The 21,878-nt window shown below is 37.5% G+C and overlaps 1 protein-coding gene across 4 annotated transcripts in view; it reads left to right on the forward strand.

The window, feature by feature from the left end:
• The first annotated feature begins 10,819 nt into the window (after positions 1-10,819).
• Positions 10,820-21,878, forward strand: part of LOC132098190 (myosin heavy chain, fast skeletal muscle-like) — a 34,521-nt gene continuing 23,462 nt past the window's right edge. For 2 of the 4 annotated variants that reach the window (XM_059504374.1, XM_059504376.1), the window contains exons 1-27: positions 10,820-11,051; positions 11,176-11,319; positions 11,394-11,550; positions 14,343-14,370; positions 14,473-14,587; positions 14,710-14,802; positions 14,904-14,967; positions 15,065-15,163; positions 15,247-15,350; positions 15,477-15,615; positions 15,698-15,816; positions 15,939-16,088; positions 16,174-16,344; positions 16,420-16,726; positions 16,871-16,944; positions 17,022-17,109; positions 17,189-17,306; positions 17,441-17,564; positions 19,406-19,542; positions 19,620-19,875; positions 19,961-20,203; positions 20,285-20,461; positions 20,567-20,712; positions 20,799-20,889; positions 20,998-21,387; positions 21,463-21,589; positions 21,691-21,809. In XM_059504374.1, coding sequence (XP_059360357.1) covers positions 10,851-11,051; positions 11,176-11,319; positions 11,394-11,550; positions 14,343-14,370; positions 14,473-14,587; positions 14,710-14,802; positions 14,904-14,967; positions 15,065-15,163; positions 15,247-15,350; positions 15,477-15,615; positions 15,698-15,816; positions 15,939-16,088; positions 16,174-16,344; positions 16,420-16,726; positions 16,871-16,944; positions 17,022-17,109; positions 17,189-17,306; positions 17,441-17,564; positions 19,406-19,542; positions 19,620-19,875; positions 19,961-20,203; positions 20,285-20,461; positions 20,567-20,712; positions 20,799-20,889; positions 20,998-21,387; positions 21,463-21,589; positions 21,691-21,809 — 3,981 coding nt within the window. In that variant the 5' untranslated portion in view covers positions 10,820-10,850. The remainder of the gene's footprint in view (positions 11,052-11,175; positions 11,320-11,393; positions 11,551-14,342; positions 14,371-14,472; positions 14,588-14,709; positions 14,803-14,903; positions 14,968-15,064; positions 15,164-15,246; positions 15,351-15,476; positions 15,616-15,697; positions 15,817-15,938; positions 16,089-16,173; positions 16,345-16,419; positions 16,727-16,870; positions 16,945-17,021; positions 17,110-17,188; positions 17,307-17,440; positions 17,565-19,405; positions 19,543-19,619; positions 19,876-19,960; positions 20,204-20,284; positions 20,462-20,566; positions 20,713-20,798; positions 20,890-20,997; positions 21,388-21,462; positions 21,590-21,690; positions 21,810-21,878) is intronic. The other 2 variants (XM_059504377.1, XM_059504378.1) reach the window with 1 other exon arrangement.

A 21,878-nucleotide genomic window follows, 5' to 3' on the forward strand; every position in this document is an offset into this window, starting at 1 on the left:
GAACTCTTAAAGCATTTTTTGTCTGGCCTACATATTGTATGGAACACTTTGCACAATAAATTCAATAAATACAGTTCTCTGTTACTGGAGTGAGTAGCTGTGGGATTTGAAAGACTTGTTTTGTTGAAAGATTGAATACCCATTTTTTTCTGATCAACGTATTTACAGTTTAACTTTTTGTTCTGTGGTGCCATAGGTCTGAGTTTGCTATTCACTAGAATGTCTGATAAATTTGTATTTCTCCTATAGGCAGCTATTTGTTAGGGTTAGGGTTAGGGTTGACTACAACATTCTTTTGCATAGACTAGAACACTTTGTTGGCATTAATGGAAGTGCTTGGTTTAAATCGTACTTATATGACCTCCATCAATTCGAAGCAGTGAATGAAGAGGTATCATATCGATCACAAGTGCAGTATGGAGAACCTCAAGGCTCAGTACTATGGCCGTTACTCTTCCCGCTTTACATGCTACCCTTGGGAGATATCAACAAGAAACACAGTGTTAGCTTTCATTGTTATGCTGATGATACTCAGCTCTATATTTCTTCGTGGCCCGTTGAAACATACCAATCTGAAAAACTAACGCAATGCATAGTTGATACAAAAAACTGGATGACGAGTAATTTATTACTGATAAATTCTGAAAAAAAGGAGGTGTTGATTATAGGACCTAAAAACTGCATGTAATAACCTATAACACTGTCTAAGACTTAATGGCTGCTCTGTCAATTCTTTGTCATCAGTTAGGAACCTAGGTGAGCTATTTGATAGCAATCTTTCCTTAGAAAGCCATGTTTCTAGCATTTCTAAAACTGAATTTTTCCATGCCTCCTCACAGTCACCCAGTTGCCCTGCTGCAGAGGCGCTGTTACCGGAACCGAACAATGTACAGGACTCTCTGAGCTAGACACATTCTAAGCCTTGTCTAGAGCCCTCACATTCTTACTGTCCTCAATTAAAGTTTGAATGCTTGTTCTTCTCTGTCAGCCTAACTATTTCCCTTCATTTATCACATATGAATCCCTCGTCACTAACAGAGAGAGACATATACTGTACATGTGGCAAGCGGTTCACATAACAATAGCAGGAGAAGCAATTACTCACTGAGCTTGAAGAAAGATTCTTACCACAGTTGTTTGAACTTATGAAAAAATGGAGCGAGAGAGAGAATAGGAGAAAAGAAAACAGTGATAGGCATTAATGGAAACACTAACGAGAAGCTAACAAATGCTAATGGGCTGCAGGTGCAATGCACTCGCAGATTTAGAACAAAAGTGAACGATCAGATTAGACTGATAGATAATATCAGAAATATGGTGAGAATTAAGTTCTATTTTATCCCAATAATCTGATACGCATGATTTTTCTCTGCTAATTGTAAATGTTATAACTGACTGTTTACAGGATATTTAACAAGACTCAGTTTTTCTGTACTTTTGTCTCTATTTGTTTGTCTAAGCACAAAAATAAGTAAAAGTGAACTCTGTACTGAGATGCGTCTCTTTGTGTGCACACTTTGGATGTGTACATACATACACAGAACTTCTCACACAGCGCTCAACACTTCATTCTTAAACTTCGCCTTCTGCCTTGGGCTCACCTTATTATCCATCCCTTACAGGTGAGAATCACAGAGAATGCATGCATCGGCAGTAATATTAGATGGACATTGCTTATAAATGTGGTCACTGTCAAAATAAAGGTGCCTATTTATACTACAAGTATTTATTTATTTTATTTTTTATGTGCTGCATCCTATAGTTTGACACTTGATCGATATCCATATTGATGGATTACACCCCTACTAAATTTTTCCAAAAATCATTTTGCAGTTATTTTAATGTACATTGCCATTTTAACTTTGATTTGTCATGTCACTAATGCCACAAAATTGGTATTTACATTTTTTTTGTAAAATTGTGTCTGCAGTGTGTGCATATAATGCCCAATAATGGTACATTAAAAAAACACCCAGTCCTTTATTTTAGATATTAAAAGGATCTGTGGGTGATGTCAAACTGTAACAGTGGGTATATGTGCAATTAACTTTCTCTGGGCTCCTCCTTGGTGTCTCAGGACAGAGAATGTGTGCTTTTTGGATTTAACACAAAATATTTCAGTTTCAGAATTTTATTGCATTACATTATTTTTAAGGGAATTAATGTTACATATCTTCATAACTTTTTTTCGTTTTGTTTTTAATATAAAAAGTTTTTGGCAAATGTATAAAAGGTAAATTTATAATTTGTAAATGTAAGGCAAATGTAAACTCCTATCTGTACAGTAGAGGGCACTGCTAAAACAAACCTTTTAGCAATGCTTCCATTCTGTATCACATGAAGACAGAAGAAAGTTCAATACTCCTCAGAAAAAAAATAAACTACTTAGTTTTTTTTATTATTATTATTATTAATATGGTTCTGGATCATCGAAGGTCCGCGGCAAAAAAAAAAAATTGGTTACTAAAATGGTATTAAGTACAAATGAAATTTGTCTTATTCAGCATTTAAAGGTGCTCTAAGCGATGCCGGGAGTCGTAACTTCTTGTTGACATTTAAATTGTTATCAAACAAAACGGAGGCAAGCTAGACCCTCCCTCCTCCTCATCCATGCACTAACCCCCCAAACCCCACCCCCAAATCTTTCTTGTCGGTTATTGGCTGGAACAGTTTGTTATGTTTTGTGGTGCGGGTGAGCTCAGTTTGTTTTTCTTGTTGTTTGTGGAGCCTGTGGTGTCTAGAGAGACCCCAATTATTTTACAGTGTGTTCAGGGGACAAGCAGCTAGCGGATAGTGAGGAGATGTTTGCTGGATGTGACAAAAAAAATGTTTTGGCCTAAAAAATGTGTGACATCTCTTGGAGCACCTTTAATTATTGCAGGTTTGTAAAATATTCTGAATTTGCTTGTCACTTTTATTTAATAATGTAGACAAATACTATATATTTTTTAGTGCAGGTGAGACAAGTAAAAATGTTCATATTTAGTCTATAACTACAGTGAGATCATGTTCACACACTTACTCCTGATTTCTCTCACCATGGCAACACCAGAGCTGTCAGTCAATACATGGAAACAAAGTAACTGAAGTTACTTATTTGAATAAAATTCTAATATTTTCTTGTGCATTTAAAGTAATGCGTTACTTTATTAGTTCCTAGAAAAAAGTAATCTGGTTATGTAACTCGCATTACTGGTAATGCATTACCCCAACACTTCACACACAGATGTGTTGATAATTCAAACCTGTCCTGGAGGACCCTATGCCCTGCACATTTAAAAAAATATATATCTAAATTACGGCCTATGCTCTCAATGTCAAATGCAGAAATGTTAATCCATGCATTTATGACCTCAAGGTTAGATTATTGTAATGCTTTATTGGGTGGTTGTTCTGCACGCTTAGTAAACAAACTACAGCTAGTCCAAAATGCAGCAGCAAGAGTTCTTACTAGAACCAGGAAGTATGACCATATTTGCCCGATCCTGTCAACACTGCACTGGCTCCCTATCAAGCATCGCATAGATTTTAAAATATTGCTTATTACTTATAAAGCCCTGAATGGTTTAGCACCTCAGTATTTGAATGAGCTCCTTTTACATTATAATCCTCTACGTCCGCTACGTTCTCAAAACTCAGGCAATTTGATAATACCTAGAATATCAAAATCAACTGCAGGCGGCAGATCCTTTTCCTATTTGGATCCTAAACTCTGGAATAACCTACCTAACATTGTTCGGGAGGCAGACACACTCTTGCAGTTTAAATCTAGATTAAAGACCCATCTCTTTAACCTGGCATACACATAACATACTAATATGCTTTTATTATCCAAATCCGTTAAAGGATTTTTAGGCTGCATTAATTAGGTAAAACGGAACCGGAAACACTTCCCATAACACCCTATGTACTTGCTACATCATTAGAAGAATGGCATCTACGCTAATATTTGTCTGTTTCTCTCTTGTTCCGAGGTCACCGTGGCCACCAGATCCACTCTGAGTCCAGATCAGAGGATCACTGCAGTCACCCGGATCCAGTACGTATCCAGACCAGATGCTGGATCAGCACCTAGAAAAGACCTCTACATCCCTGAAAGACAGCGGAGACCAGGACAACTAGAGCCCCAGATACAGATCCCCTGTAAAGACCTTGTCTGAGAGGAGCACCAGGACAAGACCACAGGAAACAGATGATTCTTCTGCACAATCTGACTTTGCTGCAGCCTGGAATTGAACTACTGGTTTCGTCTGGTCAGAGGAGAACTGGCCCCCCAACTGAGCCTGGTTTCTCCCAAGGTTTTTTTCTCCATTCTGTCACCGATGGAGTTTCGGTTCCTTGCCGCTGTCGCCTCTGGCTTGCTTAGTTGGGGTCACTTCATCTACAGCGATATCGTTGACTTGATTGCAAATAAATGCACAGACACTATTTAACTGAACAGAGATGACATGACTGAATCCAATGATGAACTGCCTTTAACTATCATTTTTGCATTATTGACACTGTTTTCCTAATGAATGTTGTTCAGTTGCTTTGACGCAATGTATTTTGTTTAAAGCGCTAAATAAATAAAGGTGACTTTGACTTTGACATTTTGTATTGCCGCGTTTCCACCGCAGGAACTTTACCCAGGAACTAGGGACTTTGGCATGGTACTCGGTGTGTTTCCACCGCAGGAACCAGGAACTAAATAAAGTTCCGGGTAAAAAAAAATGCCCCTCAGAAAGTCCCTGCTGGCGAGGTAGTACTTTTTCAAAGTTCCAGAACTTCCGGGTGCGGGACTTGGGCGCAAAACATCCTGATTGGTTGAGTTCACGCAGCATTGGTTGAGTTCAGCCACCATTTATTCGGATCATTTTCAAAATATTACTGTTATTGTGTCATGAAATGTAATTTTAAAACTATTTCAGGTGAGAATTTAGTTGTTTAAAACTCAAATCTGTGGTTTATTTATAAAGACAGCGCCTATTTAAAAATGTGTTTCTCTGATCTCGGAGACGGAGACAGTGCTTATGTATCCGCCAAGAGCAGCCTCACCTCGGCTTGACCTTCTGATATGTGCAGCTGGCTCTGATGTCTCTTTAGTGGTTAAACATAAAATATAATTCATTTTGGGTAAATCTAACAGGTTATCTTTGGTCTGTATTCAATTTATCTTTATGTTAAAATTAATATAAAAAAGGCAAACAGATATAATATTTCATTTCATTGTAATGACTGTATATATACACATTTCCCTGAACTAAGTAAATTTCTGCAGCTGTTATTATGTTTAAATGAAAACGAAAGGAGGCAGTGGTATTTGATATCCTATTTCATTTTATTGTAAATATACAGAGAGGAAAATAGCAGTAGTCAAGGCGAGCTGACTGATGTTATCAAGTACACTACTGTTTGCAGAATTACTGGATTCACATCCTCGCGGACATCACACTCCCGAGTCTAATGCACAAAGTCTGAACTAGCGAGGATGCAAGCCCAAAATCAGCGTACTTTGTATTGAGAAACGCGCGTAGACCTACGTCAACAGTCTATTTGCCTAATCTCCCCGGTACTTTAGACCGCGGTGGAAACGCAGAAAGCAAAAAAAAAAAGGAAAAAAGTTCCTGGTACAAATGTTCCGGGTAAATTCGGTGGAAACACGGCATGTCTCACTAATCAGACACACCCAATTAATTTCTTGCAGTCTCTTACTCATGAGCTGATGAGTTGAATCAGGTGTGTTAGATAAGTCTTTATATTCTGCTGCACAAATGCTCATATTTGCTGAGAGATCAGACTGAGTCTGGTTCTGAGGAAACTGTGAGGCTTTTCTTGGCAACGTGTGGTGCCGGCAGATCGCATGTGTATGATAGAGAGATCAGCCTGGAGGGCAGAAGGGACTGTAGAGTTCATCGTGTGTTACAAAAGCAGTCATAAGTAGCTGTTACACGCATCTCTCATAAGCCCCTGGTCCAGAGTCCTCAAATAAATATTAGTGCTCCTTATTTTTTTCTTTTTGTCTTCTCTAGTTTCTGATTGGTTGAGCTAGGGAAACTAGGCTATAAAGTGGAAGGAGGTGGGCCCTCTCTCTCTCTCTCTCTCTCTCTCTCAGCCAGCCACAGTCTTCTCCTTCCCCTTTTTTATGACAAATATTATTAGGATATTCACTTTGGGTGTGTTTGTTTTTTATTTATTTATTTTTTCATTTGTCCAGCTGGCTATAATTGTAAGTGTGTTCGCACAATTTCACATAAAAATCTGCTTATAACTTGAATTAAGTCATTGATTCATTTTTCATTGGACTCAATTCAAAGGAATGAGCCACTGCCCAGGTAAACACACACACACACACACACACACACACACACACACACACACAGGTATTCCTGTTATTGCGGGTTCATTTCATAGGCGTAATATATATTTTTTTTTAACAGAATGAAGATGTCCACTTTTCTTATTTTGCCTGATTCAGAAGATACTTGCATGTTTCCCAGAAGACAACATATGTTAAATTTACCCTGATGTTCAAACCAAAGTTTTTTTTACTTTTACACAAGTATGTTTTGGCCTTATACTTGTAATTTTAATTTCATTCTTACACTTTTATTTGAGTATAATCGTGAGTACTTTTTACACCCTTGTGAATGAAATGTGATTTAGAGACACTCTATGTCCTTCAATAAGTATTACCAAGATACCAAGATGACATAATTATTTGTACACAGAATAATGATTTGAGTTTAAAATAAGAATAACCCAATGACTTTAATCATCTGTTTTGGGACTTATTACCTGCCCTGAAAACAGTGACACCTGCTGTTCTGTTTGTGAACGTGCTGAATGTATTGAGAGTGTGTGTAAAGAAAAAAAAAAAGCTCCAACTTTTCACAGAGCAGATCGGTCGCTGGTCTTGAAACCCTTCTCGCTTGAAATGGAGTAAAACAAATAAACATTAATTAAAGTAATATAATTACCTGGAATCCATCCCCATATCTAAAAACAAACTATAAACAGACTTCACATGTGATAGTTATTTAAGATTCTGTTACTTCCCCTCCTGACCCCTAGACACTTAGGGGTATGTAAAGTTGTCACATAAGTTTTAATGTCTTCACCATTTAGGATGCCTCCTTTCTGTGCTTTGCCAATTGATGGTCAAACGAGATTTTGTTTAACTCTGTCTGCGTAGATCCTGATTGCTTATTCTGTCCTCCAAATCAGAAATCTGCTCACAAATTCCTACATTCTTTTGATTTAACAGACTGACAGTTGTAGCTCATTTTATTATCATTATTATTATTTACACTCTTTGTACGTGATTTATCTAGTATTACTGGATAAGGATGATCAACTAATCGATGAGTGACACTGACAAGTGGTTTCAGAATTGTAACCAGTTGAACATTTATTGCGTAGAATTAAGTCTCTCCATCATCCTGAATTAGGAACTGATGACAGATCAAGGTATCAACTGTTGCTATTTCACAGCTGTTTAAAGTCCTGTGTGGAAATTAAACAAACTTACACATGCAATTACACAGTCAGATTTTACAGAGCAAGGAAAAGTGTGTTTTAAGTTCAGAGCATGTTCTCCATTGTCCTTGAGAAAAAAATAGGTAACTGTCACCCTAGACTAGATCATCACTTGTAAAGGCTTTGGTCTTGTCCAACCATCCAGATGGTCAGTCAGCGCCATTACTACAGCAGAATTATTATGCTAAAAAAATGAAAACATGAGTTTTGTTTCTTTGTCAATGTATTTATTTATTTTTATAGTTGTAGTTTCAAAATTATTCAAAAATTTTTCAGCACTTCATGAAATCACACTGAGAATCACATCATCCAGGGCTGCTGCATGTATATCTGTATCAATGTGACATATACAGAGTTAATTTGCATGCCAATTTATACATAAAATTAAAAAATAATTAATATTTTAAATGATTTTCTATTGCCTATTATTATACATTTGATAAATACCTTTTATCTGCAGCTTATAACGTTTTTTAAAAGTATCATTTATAAAGTATTGTTTATTCAGAACCACAATTTAATCATTATTGTTGAATCGTAATGCTGAATTGGATTCAAATTTAAGAATGAAAATTTGCATTTAGTAATTAAAAATGTTTCCAATAAAGGTCACTGACCTCTAGTGGTGAGAAGGCAGTTCTACCAGAATGTACTTACAATAATTGTCACGTTTGCATCAGACTTCAAAACTGCTCTACTCTGGGGCACTTTCAGAAGTACGTGCAGAAGATTCATCCTGTTCAGCATTTGTATGGCTGAGTCTGTAAAGTCTCACTAGGATAGATGGGAAATCACACTAGAGCTCCTCAGAGAAACTCAGAGGATCTCACGTTTTCTCTTCGCCATCACTCCTTCAGATGCGGCAGAAGAGAATTGGCCCCAACCTTGATCTATTTTTATTAACCTCAAGAAGGATCAAGCAAACAGCTGTAAAGGGTGACAAATTTTCCAGAGCTTATATGGTCTGCTGTCCTTTGGGTCTCTTGAGTAAACCCTCTGTTATTCTGTGAAAAGTCTCTCTTCTGCCAAGAGAAGATTCAGGGTCTTGAAGGAATCGGAAGAAATGTTGCTCCCTGTTGCTGCTATAATTGAACACATCTTTATTTAACCACTCATATTGCGTTCACCTTTTGTGACACTTTTGTGGTACTCAGAGACCTGCTCCACTCTTTTGTCTTGTAAAAGTGCAGTTTGATAGGAATATGCATGTTGATTTTCTGTGAAGAGAAAAAACATGAAAGAGACAGGCATCAAACAAACAAGGAATGAACTTTGGTCAAACCAAACATTTCAGACAAACCCATCAGATGTCACTACAGCAGGATTTATTTCCCTCAGGGAATCATATAATACCCATCCGTTCATATTTGGTTAAAGAGGCCGTTTCTGTCAACAGACACATGCGGTGAAAAAAGTATCAGTGCCTTCTTTGATATGGCTTATTAATAAAAGTGCCTGAGCTGTAAAAGTGCTGCAACTGTACACCAGAAGCATGCAGACGCTCCCCCACAGCTGAACCAGAGCCTGACCCAAGGGTTCGCTTTTAACACCCTGTCCCAACAGACCATATAAGGAACGCCTGAACCTATACAAATCTACACCGTGCTCTTTCTTTATGCAGTTCACTGCATTCCAATATCAATGGCGAATTTGTGCTTGTATCTTGATATTCATCAGGATGTTGAGCACTTTACTTTAATCCTTTGGCTTCTTATGCTATTTGAATAAACCATTACAGAGAACATTAATGCTGTATATTTAGATTGCATTCCTTCTTGCACCACAAACCATCTTCATTAATATGACTTCGGCCTATTTATAAATGCACCCAGCTTGCAGATGTCTTGAAACTGTACTCCTGAGCCATCTGACAGCTCCTCCACGGCCATGCCTGCATTGGTGGAGTGCCAGCTGGATTAGCTGAGGAGCGGCGTCTGATTCCCATTCCCCCTCAGCCAAATGTCTAGGATATTTCCTCTGTTAATCATCACACAACTTTTTATTAAAGTGGACAGAGTGGAAAATTTTATTGTGGAGGCTGAAATATGCTTGCCTTGAATTCATTATTTACTGCACTTTAGAGATGGGCAATCAACTTCATTATGTTTGCCTAATCTTATATTTACTTAACCAAGAAAGACATTTTTTAGATTAAAAATCTCTTTTACGTGAGTGCCCTGGTTAAAATGGGCACCCCAGTGTAACTTGTACACAAAACTATACAAGGCATTAAAAACATTTACAAATCATTTACTAATTCTCCAGTTAATTTTCAAAGATTTTTGCTTGGTTCAGTTCATACAGTAGACATTTTGGGAACAGTGAAAATAATTACCAACAATTTTCCGTTTAACAAAACAACAAAAATATGAGGGCACACGACCCACATATCTTTGAATCTTTATTGTCACTATCGTTTATTGAGCCTATTTTTAACCTTCTTTTTCCAGCTTTTGATTGCTGAACATGGTTTACACTCTATGGTTTAACTTTCTTAAACACTGTTTATGTTAGAAAATATTTGTCTGTTAAAGTAAAAGGAAGGTTTACAGTACATACAATCCCGTTCTACTTGTGGGAATCCCCAGTGGAGCATCTCTCACAGGAAAAAAAAAACATTCAAATCTTGTTATAATGGGATGAATCCATTTATATGCTATACGGCCTTCATAAAGAAAATAATTTTTGTTTTACACTTTCTTTAAGACCAAGTGCTTGAAGGTGCAAATAAAATGATTTAAATGAAAAGACATTACAATGAATTCTCTTATCAATCAGTCTATAGGGTGTGTAACTGTATCCTAGGATAAAAATAACAGAAGAGTTTAACACAATCATATATAGACAGTAAAACCCAACCCATTATAACCAAATACAGTGTGGCTGTGCTGCTGGGACAACATCTTGAGTCTTTATAAAAGGAGGCATCTTAGACCTCAAGGATAGCCAACCACTGGGAAGGTGAGTCAAGATTCTGCCATGCCAAAATTATTAATTTAATTCAAATAGAATTTAATTATTGTTACTTTTGGTTGAAATTTATAGGGATGTTTGTTTTTGTTAAAATAAGATGGGAATACATGAGATTATATATTACCAGAAAATAAATTTGTTTAAATAATCTAGTCCATGCATTTAACAGAACCTAGAAGAAACCTTTCTGGCCTTGGAAACAAAAAGGTGAACAGCTTGGATACACATGTAATGATATACTGCATCACTCATTAAATAACTATGTTAATGCAAAAGAATAATTCATACTGGAACACACTTTTTTCAGAACTGAAGAAAAATGTATACCTCTTAACATGTCTTCACAGTAAAGTACAATCATGGGAGATGGTGAAATGGAGTGTTTCGGCCCGGCGGCCATTTACCTCCGGAAGCCAGAAAAAGAGAGAATTGAGGCTCAGAACACCCCCTTTGATGCCAAAACGGCATTCTTTGTGGTAGATGCAGATGAGATGTACCTGAAGGGTACTCTTGTTAGCAGAGAGGGTGGCAAAGCTACCGTCAAAACTCACAGTGGGAAAGTAAGTATCATGGATAGAAAATTATTTTATATGTTACTGTGCTTTAGTCTCCAGTAAAATATAGTACAGATATGTGTACAACAAAGTCTTATCCTTCTTGATTACACATGAATGTTCATTACAGACTGTCACAGTTAAAGAAGATGATATCCACCCCATGAATCCTCCCAAGTTCGACAAAATTGAGGACATGGCCATGATGACCCACCTCAATGAGCCTGCTGTGCTGTATAACCTCAAAGAGCGTTACGCAGCATGGATGATCTACGTAAGTCTAAGTAAATCGTGTTTTATTCCTAGGATGGAATGGAAGCATTGTAAAACTAATTATCTCTGTTTTAGACCTACTCTGGCTTGTTCTGTGTCACTGTCAATCCCTACAAGTGGCTCCCGGTGTATGACGCAGTTGTTGTGAATGGATACAGAGGCAAAAAGAGGATTGAAGCCCCACCTCACATCTTCTCCATCTCCGACAACGCCTACCAGTTCATGCTCACTGGTAAGTGGACTCTGGAAGTGTGTCTATAAATGATAGTCAAGACAAACTTTGACACAATGTGGAAACACTTTAAATGATAATTAATTTAATAATAATCATCCCATAAGGGTTATTTTTTCTTTACTTACCAACTATATAGAAAACTGTACATGAGACTTACAAATGAATGCAAAAATTTCCAAGATGATATTTATTTAGTACAGTTATTTAGTGATTCATATCAAGCACTATTTTGTAATACAGCGAGGGCTTGAAAAAAATCCAATAGGTTCACTCCGAGCAAAATCAACATTCCTCTGTATTATTATCGTTCTGAAACTGGTTTGCCTACAAAGAATACCGCCAATACAGCATAATTTTTTCTAGATTTTGGCCAAATTATAGGCTACCAGTGATGCGCAGGTCAATGTATAAACAACTCGCGCCGACCGATGTTTTCAACTAACCTCCCCGCAACTCGGACCACAAAAAAGAAAAAGAAAATATTGTACCCGACCCGCTTCCTGACCCGCATTTTTTCAAAGTAGTAAATGCGTCGCCCCTTTATATTAATTTAATTACTTTAATAGGCTATAGCCTACAGAATAATAAGCATTATGACTGCACACATAAGGCTTACCACAAAGAACCGGTTAAAGTAATGATTATGTATGTGTCTAAATTAGCAAGGACACATTTAATTGCTTAGTAATAAACTGGTGTTTTCTGTGTCGCTGCTAAGATGAAGTTGACGATGCGGACTCACCATGAACGCCAGAGAGAAATGCACATTTCATATGTATTACATAATCAGAGAGTAGCCTATTTATTTTGGTTGGAATATTTTCATTTAAAAGTACACATTTCAAGCTTTCTGTAATATTAGTAAATATTGCCAATATTTCTTTTTAAACCCACCGACTAAAAGATTAAGACACTACCTGACTCAAAATATCACCCAAAGTTTCTACAGCTTTATTCTTGGCTAAGACACAATATGACAATCTTAGAATAAAACATTTATTTATTTAGAGTACGGAATCGTTTTTTCTTTACTCAAGCAAATTTTTTTTGCGATTGTTAATTTCTGTTCAAAATATAATGTAATGTGCTTGCAAAATATAGTTTTCTTTGCTCAAAATGTACAATTACTCGCTCAGGATTGAGGCACACATAACGCCATAGGTCATTTGGTTTATTGAAAAACGATTGCACTGATTTGCATGTTTCTTGATGATGGGCTTTTTTTCTGTGGTAGCCTACTCACATGCACCATGTCGCTTCATGTCGTATTCTCCACAATGTCTCACAGAAAAACTGCTTTTGCATAAAATGCAAAAAGCTCTCTCTGCTTCGCCATCTACAGGTCTTAACCAAGAGTATGTTGCGGTCCATTTGCTATTAAAGGTGCATCTTCTCTTTTTCGTGGCCACACTGGCCATGGCTGCTTAACCTGACCGAACAGCGCGCGCTCTCCAATTTGAGATTGTTGACAGTGTTAAGTAGGCATTCGTGCACCAGTCAACAGTTTGACTGACGTAAGATTCAGCCTATCGACTAACGCTTTTATTGCTCTCCTCTGAACTACTGAACATAAGTTAACAGTACGCCTATGGACATATCCGTGTATTTATTAGGCAGGGTCGAATGAAAAAATGGGACAGATGCTCAATTTGTGTGAGGCGGGACATAGGATATAATTGTTGTACAGTTAGAATGTAAAGCAGTGGTCACTCTATTCGCGCCAGTTATTCAGCCAATACAGTGTAGGCTTATGCATTTCAAAATAGTGTCTAGTACTATATAAATTACAAAGGTTTAATTGGCATCTTTATTTCGAACGACCCGACCGACCGTGACCCGAATATCATTAGAAATATTTTTGTATGACTCGTAACCGCGGGTAACCCCAGGTGACCGCAGGCACCCGCTCATTTTGGATCAACCCGCGCATCACTGTAGGCTACTAAACAAAATGTAAAAAAAATCTGTTTATGCTTTAAAGGCATTTAAGTATTTAAGATATTTAAAAATGTTTGCTGCATTGTTTAAAAAATGCTACTCATATAAAATTACGTTATGAAAGGAAAAAAACAATGTGTTTTATTATTTGGCTACATACATAGGCTATCTATGATAAACACAATTATTAGTTTTATAGGCTATAAAACAATGTCAGTCCAAAAACAAATTAATTTACTAATTAATTTTTGCAGTTACCTATGATGAGTTTACAGAATCACATTTGCATATCTGAATTCCTGATTGGTTGGCAGAAAATTTCAAATATAAAATTTAATGATAAAGAAACACTATGTTAGCATTAACGCTAATTAATTATACACACCTCAGACAACATACAAAATTACCGAAATGTGCTATAAGTTTAATCGCAACATATAATCATTAATAATAATAATATGTTTATATAGTGCCTTTCTCAAGCTCAAGGATGCTGTACAAGGTACACCAAAGCAACAAATATTGATGACAAAGAAACTATTTCATTGGACATTTGCCCAATTCATTTACAAATAATGCAGTTGCATATAACACAGTAGTAAAGCCATAGAAATAGATACAAATATTGTTCACTGTCTGTTTGAATAAATCATTAACTAAATGCTTGATTTTCACCGTACATTTCTGCTATATGGACATCATCAGTCAACACTGATAAGCTATCACTAAATATTATGTATAAATTGTAATTTTTTGTAAAGCTGCTTTGCAATGATTACAATTATGAAAAGCGCTTTACAAATAAATTTGAATTGAATATATATATGTAAGTGTGTGTGTTTTATTTCCAGATCGTGAGAACCAGTCTGTCCTGATTACGTGAGTAAATGTTGTTCTTATGGAATAATCTAAAGCTTTTCAATTATATACATGAATTCATTCACGATTTTGACTAAATGATGATCTTGTTTCAATCTCCAGTGGAGAATCTGGTGCAGGAAAGACTGTGAACACAAAACGTGTCATTCAGTACTTTGCAACTGTTGGTGCGATGTCTGGAGCGAAGAAGGCAGAACCAGTCTCTGGGAAAATGCAGGTTAGTAAATACATATTCTGGAAAGTGAAGTGATCGTTATGAGCTATGATCATTAACAACTTCACTGCGTAACTACACTGTCAATTACAATTACATGAATTGCTAAATGCAAACACATCTAGGGATCATTGGAGGACCAAATCATTGCAGCCAATCCTTTGCTGGAGGCTTATGGTAATGCCAAGACTGTGAGGAACGACAACTCTTCTCGTTTTGTAAGTTGCACTTAAGAATAATTTCAGCATTGTCAAACATCAGTCACACTTTCAAAACTGCTAAACAGTTGAGCTTTTGTAAATGATTTCAATCTCTTTAGGGTAAATTCATCAGGATTCACTTTGGCACCACTGGAAAACTGGCCTCAGCTGATATTGAAACTTGTGAGTCAACACTGTTTTTAGCCAGATATCTTTATTTGGAGACTAATAAGTGGATTAATCAATGGAACTCTGTGTCTATTTTTATCACTTTTTACAGATCTGCTGGAAAAGTCAAGAGTAACATTCCAGCTGTCGGCTGAGAGGAGTTACCACATCTTCTACCAGCTCATGACTGGACACAAGCCAGAGCTGCTCGGTGAGAAATCTAAAGGATTGTGTGGTTCAGTTATTTCCTAGTTTGAGAGCACTGTTAACATGCTGCACATCAACTCTTTATAGAGGCCCTACTCATCACCACCAACCCTTACGACTATCCAATGATCAGCCAGGGTGAAATCACTGTCAAGAGCATCAATGATGTGGAGGAGTTCATTGCCACAGATGTATGTGGACAACTCTTTTTCAATTCTACTTAAAATATAAAGGAAGACCACTGTATGCCACAATATAGAATAACCTTCTCTGTTTACTATGTGATAAATAATGTGATTAATTTGGTGTAAAAACAGACAGCCATAGATATTCTGGGCTTCAGTGCTGATGAGAAAATCAGCATCTACAAGCTAACAGGTGCTGTGATGCATCATGGAAGCATGAAGTTCAAACAGAAGCAGAGAGAGGAGCAAGCCGAACCTGACGGCACTGAGGGTAAAATTAATTAGTCACACAAATTAGCATGTAAACATTCATTTCATTAGTTAAAGTGATGCATAAAACTGTTCTTCCTCAGTGGCCGATAAAATCGCTTATCTCATGGGGCTCAACTCCGCTGACATGCTGAAAGCTCTGTGCTACCCCAGAGTAAAGGTCGGGAATGAGATGGTGACCAAAGGCCAGACAGTACCACAGGTGATTATTTACCTTCTCAATAGATGAAAAAAACCTAGAAATGTCCCATAGATATCCAAAAAATACATTTATTCTTGGAAAAGAAGTCTAATATCAGTTGCACTGACCTTTAAATTTCTCAGGTGAACAATGCAGTCTCGGCTCTTTGCAAGTCTGTCTATGAGAAAATGTTCTTGTGGATGGTCGTCCGTATCAATGAGATGCTGGACACCAAGCAACCTAGACAGTTCTTTATTGGTGTGCTTGACATCGCTGGATTTGAAATCTTTGATGTGAGCATCAGTCATTAATGTCTCTGTAAGAATAAAGATAAAAAAGATAACACTCAGTAAGAACTTGCTTCTCTATGATTATCAGTTCAACAGCTTGGAGCAGCTTTGCATCAACTTCACAAATGAGAAACTGCAACAGTTCTTCAACCACCACATGTTTGTTCTGGAGCAAGAGGAGTACAAGAAAGAAGGTATTGAATGGGAGTTCATTGATTTTGGTATGGACTTAGCTGCCTGCATTGAGCTCATTGAGAAGGTAAGAGGATATTCTGTAAATTTAATTTATTATTCACATTGTGATTGTGCTTGAGTGTGAACATTTCTTCAACAGCCAATGGGCATCTTCTCCATCCTTGAAGAGGAGTGCATGTTCCCCAAAGCTACAGACACAAGCTTCAAGAACAAGCTGCATGACCAGCATCTGGGCAAATGTGCAGCATTCCAGAAGCCCAAGCCTGCCAAAGGTAAGGCAGAAGCGCACTTCTCTCTGGTGCACTACGCCGGCACTGTGGACTACAACATTGTTGGCTGGTTGGACAAGAACAAGGATCCACTGAATGACTCTGTCGTGCAACTTTACCAAAAGTCATCAGTCAAAGTGCTGGCCTTCCTGTATGCCGCACATGCAGGTACTGAAGGTATGAACACCTGCATTTCCTGAATTCTTCAATTTTAAGTTTTAATTACAATTTAAACTACACAACTACCGTACTACCTTACTACTAATAACCAGGAATATAGGAGTTTGTTCAGGGATAACATCTTTCTTTGGCATAAAACAGCAGAGGGCGGCGGTGGAAAGAAAGGAGGCAAAAAGAAGGGTGGTTCCTTCCAGACTGTCTCTGCACTTTTTAGGGTAAATTGATTCTCTCTTTTAATAAAGGTTTTTAACTTCTATATGAAAAACTAGACTAATGACAAATATTTCCACAGGAGAACCTGGGTAAGCTGATGACTAACCTGAGGAGCACTCACCCTCACTTTGTGCGCTGCTTGATTCCTAATGAGTCTAAGACTCCAGGTAAACTTGATCCCCAAATAATCAAATGCATCACAGTTTTGAAAATATCTCTGGAACCTTAACAACATTTGCATTGCAGGTCTGATGGAGAACTTCCTGGTTATCCACCAGCTCAGGTGTAATGGTGTGCTGGAGGGTATCAGAATCTGCAGGAAGGGTTTCCCCAGCAGAATCCTATATGGTGACTTCAAGCAGAGGTAAAGAAAATACAACTGTTTCAATCTGTTAATTAGAGATAATACACCACCTAATCTTAACCACATTTCAAATTCATGCTTTCATCACTTTTGTGGCTTTACCAAAATATAACTGTTGTCTAAATGTCCTGTAGATACAAAGTATTAAATGCTAGCGTCATCCCTGAGGGACAGTTCATTGACAACAAAAAAGCTTCAGAGAAACTCTTGGGCTCTATTGATGTTGACCACACCCAATACAAGTTTGGACACACCAAGGTGAGCTATTCAGTAAATACACCATATGACCAAAAATATGTGGTTACTCTCTTGTAATTAAAGGAACAGTTAATCAAAAAATACAATCTTTGTCATACTTTACTGCTGTCACGCCATTCCATACTTGTTGCTTTTTCTACTACAATGGAACAACAACTAAGTTATTTGAATGTTTAGGTGACATTGTAAGAAGATTTAAGCTGATTTTCCTCTAATCAAAGAAAGTAGGGTCCAGACAGAATAGCATGAATAAATTACTAAATATTCATTTTTGGGTCTAATACAACTTTTGCAGGCTCAGTTATTCCAGAATTTAATTGGAAACTGATCTCTTAACTTGTTAACCTGCACCCCGACGACCCATCCTCAACACCCCTCAACTCACACGTGTTAATGTTTATGAATAGATTAAATTAAACGGGACAAATTTAATCTTGACAAACTAGATAACCTTAAAAGATCTAAGCCTCTAGCATCGATGACATATCGCTGTTTTTCAATGGAAAGCTTATAAAGACTGTATTTGCTAGATTTGTGTAAGCAGTACATATCAAAGCATGAAGAATGAAAATGCACTACATACCAGATTCGTCGTAATAACGAGTGATAAACACATCCACAGCTGTAAATCCTGGTTTAGTTAGGAAGGTAACGATCAACTGAACGACATCTCATGGAGCATATTTAGTCCAACGAAGCAATAACTTTGTAATATGGATCATAATTCCTTTGTTTACATTTCAGTTCTTCAGGGACAGAACTGTTTGTGTCCATTATGGAATAACTCAGGCTAAGAAACTGCATCTTGGTAGTAAAAAAACGGAATGGTTTTGCCCGGTACAGTGTCACAAACGGAACGAGACGATCCACAAAGAAAAAGTGAAAGAAAAGCTAAAGATAGTTTATTATTTTTAATTCTGGGTTAAATTAAAACCCACGCTCTCTCGTGATGGCCCATGACGCACCTGTCAGCTGATGGAGGCGGAACTTAGCGATCACCTTTTTCTTTATTTGTTTTATTTTTCAACATTTTTTATATATGTGTGTGTGTTTTATTTTGAATGTGAATGTATCTGCATGATAACCATCTGTTTGAGTGCAAATCAGCACAAATCAGCTATCACGGCTATAGATAAGCGCCATCTATATGAATAGAGAGAGTGGTTTATGGGGGTGGGGGGAGGTGGGAGTCTAGACATAGTCTCAGAAAAATATTTGCAGGAGTCTCATTTCTCATGATATCTTCTTCAGATTTGAAAAAGAAATTCATGAGACATTTGACTTTCAACCTATTACTTTTCTAGATTGCTCCAGGACTGATTTCATGTATTTTTATATCAAATAAAAAAATTCAGTGTGGTAAAAAGAAATTCAAGGCACTTCAGTGTCTATAACTTTTAATATTTTTGAGCATTATCAAATCTGGTTGATAAAAAGTAAAGCCCTGAATATGAACGCAAGAATTTGCTGCCATTCAAACATAAGTGAGGTTGCATTGGTGTATAAATGGCATCTGCCTTGCGATCCTAATTCCAGTTCATCCCAAAAGTGTTAAATAGAGGTTCAGGTTTAATGCCATTAAAAATATTTCACAGTAATGTTAATCTGGAAGAAAGAAAATGATCCTCCCAAAACAGTTTAAGTTAACTTTACAATATGAAATTCTCTAGGATGTCATTGCATGGTGTAAAATTAAGATTTATTTTCACTACTATTGACAGAAAATAAAACTCACTAGTTAAAAGAGGACATGTAGTTTACCCCAGGACATATTGAAGTTAAAGTGGACTACTTGCCTTCTTCAATACTATACCATTAATATCTTCTAAATGTTCTTGTAGGTGTTCTTCAAAGCTGGTCTGTTGGGTACTCTAGAGGAGATGAGAGATGAGAAACTAGCAACACTGGTTACCATGACCCAGGCTTTGTGTCGTGGATACGTCATGAGGAAGGAGTTTGTCAAAATGATGGAGAGAAGGTATGAACTTACAAAAAAAACAACTGTCTAGTACCACATGGTGATAATGAGTGATTTACTGATTACATTTTACACAGAGAAGCAATTTATTCCATCCAATACAACATCCGCTCATTCATGAATGTCAAACATTGGCCATGGATGAAGCTCTACTTCAAGATCAAGCCTCTTCTGAAGAGTGCAGAGACTGAGAAAGAAATGGCAGCAATGAAGGAGAACTTTGAGAAAATGAAAGAGGATTTAACAAAGGCATTAGCTAAAAAGAAGGAGCTTGAGGAGAAAATGGTGTCACTTCTTCAGGAGAAAAATGACCTTCAACTGCAAGTAACATCTGTGAGTATTTCAGCTCTTACTGATCCTAATATGGATCCTATAGCTATGAACATAAACCTTTAACTACTTCCATGTCAATGAACAGGAATCTGAACACCTCTCTGATGCTGAGGAGAGATGTGAAGGGCTCATCAAAAGCAAGATCCAGCTTGAGGCCAAACTTAAAGAGACAAACGAGAGACTGGAGGATGAGGAGGAAATCAATGCTGAACTGACTTCGAAGAAGAGGAAACTGGAGGATGAATGCTCCGAGCTGAAGAAAGACATCGATGACCTGGAGCTCACTTTGGCAAAAGTGGAGAAGGAGAAGCATGCTACAGAAAATAAAGTCAGTATTTTTTTTACATGATACTGCTGATTGTGATTCAGGCTCCTGAGAATGAAACCAATAACCAATGCTTCTATTTAGGTGAAAAACCTGACAGAGGAGATGGCTTCTCAGGATGAGAGCATCGCCAAGCTGACCAAAGAGAAGAAAGCCCTCCAAGAGGCACACCAGCAGACTCTTGATGACCTTCAGGCAGAGGAAGACAAAGTCAACACTCTGACTAAAGCTAAGACAAAACTTGAGCAGCAAGTGGATGATGTACGATGTTTGGCATGAGAATGAGACCATCAATCAATGGGAATCAATGAGAGATTGATATAATTGCTTATTAATATTTTATTGCTCTGGTTTCTGTAACAATAGCTTGAGGGCTCACTGGAACAAGAGAAGAAGCTCCGTATGGACCTTGAGAGAGCCAAGAGAAAGCTTGAGGGTGATCTGAAACTGGCCCAGGAGTCCATAATGGACCTGGAGAATGACAAACAGCAATCAGATGAGAAGATCAAAAAGTGAGTGGATGTCAACCTTCCCACGATTACACATTAGACAAAAAAAAGTACTATGCACATTTTACAAAACACTACTTTCAAAACAGAAAGGACTTTGAAATAAGTCAACTTCTCAGCAAGATTGAGGATGAACAGTCTTTGGGAGCACAGCTTCAGAAGAAGATCAAAGAGCTTCAGGTAATGCTCACCATAATCTTTTCTATATGAAACTGGTAAATTTGGTGGCAAATCCACATTGCAAATATCACAATGGGTTTTTTTTCTTTGTTTTTTTTTTTCAATTAGGCCCGAATAGAGGAGCTCGAAGAGGAAATTGAGGCAGAGCGAGCTGCTCGTGCTAAAGTGGAGAAGCAGAGAGCTGATCTCTCCAGGGAACTTGAAGAGATCAGCGAGAGGCTTGAGGAAGCTGGTGGTGCCACTGCTGCCCAGATTGAGATGAACAAGAAGCGTGAAGCTGAATTCCAGAAGTTGCGTCGTGATCTGGAGGAGTCCACCTTGCAGCATGAAGCTACAGCTGCAGCTCTCCGAAAGAAGCAGGCTGACAGTGTGGCTGAACTTGGAGAACAGATCGACAACCTCCAGCGGGTCAAGCAGAAGCTGGAGAAGGAGAAGAGTGAATACAAGATGGAGATTGATGACTTGACAAGCAACATGGAGGCTGTGGCTAAAGCAAAGGTAATGTCATTAGAGAATCATTAAATATAAAAGCATCTTTACAAATATATTTTTTATAACCCCGTACCGGTTAAGGCTAATTTAGAGAAGATGTGCCGTACCCTGGAAGACCAGCTGAGTGAAATCAAGACCAAGAATGATGAAAATGTTCGTCAGCTGAACGATATGAATGCACAACGTGCAAGACTTCAGACTGAAAATGGTAAGGTATGGCAAATAAGGTACACGTCAAAACCTTAAAAATGTATTAAAAAGTTTCTCTGTTATTACATTTCTTAGTAATATTTCTAACGTGATTCCAAGGTGAATTTAGCCGTCAATTGGAAGAGAAAGAAGCACTTGTTTCACAGCTAACTAGAGGAAAACAGGCTTATACACAGCAAATCGAGGAACTCAAAAGGCATATTGAGGAAGAAGTCAAGGTAGAGCTATACAAAATGAATGAGTTAGTTTTGAAAATTAAGGAAGGGTTTAATAATTATAATCTAAAG

Source organism: Carassius carassius, chromosome 21 (assembly GCF_963082965.1).
Source record: "Carassius carassius chromosome 21, fCarCar2.1, whole genome shotgun sequence".
In the NCBI taxonomy this organism is placed as follows: Eukaryota; Metazoa; Chordata; class Actinopteri; order Cypriniformes; family Cyprinidae; genus Carassius; species Carassius carassius.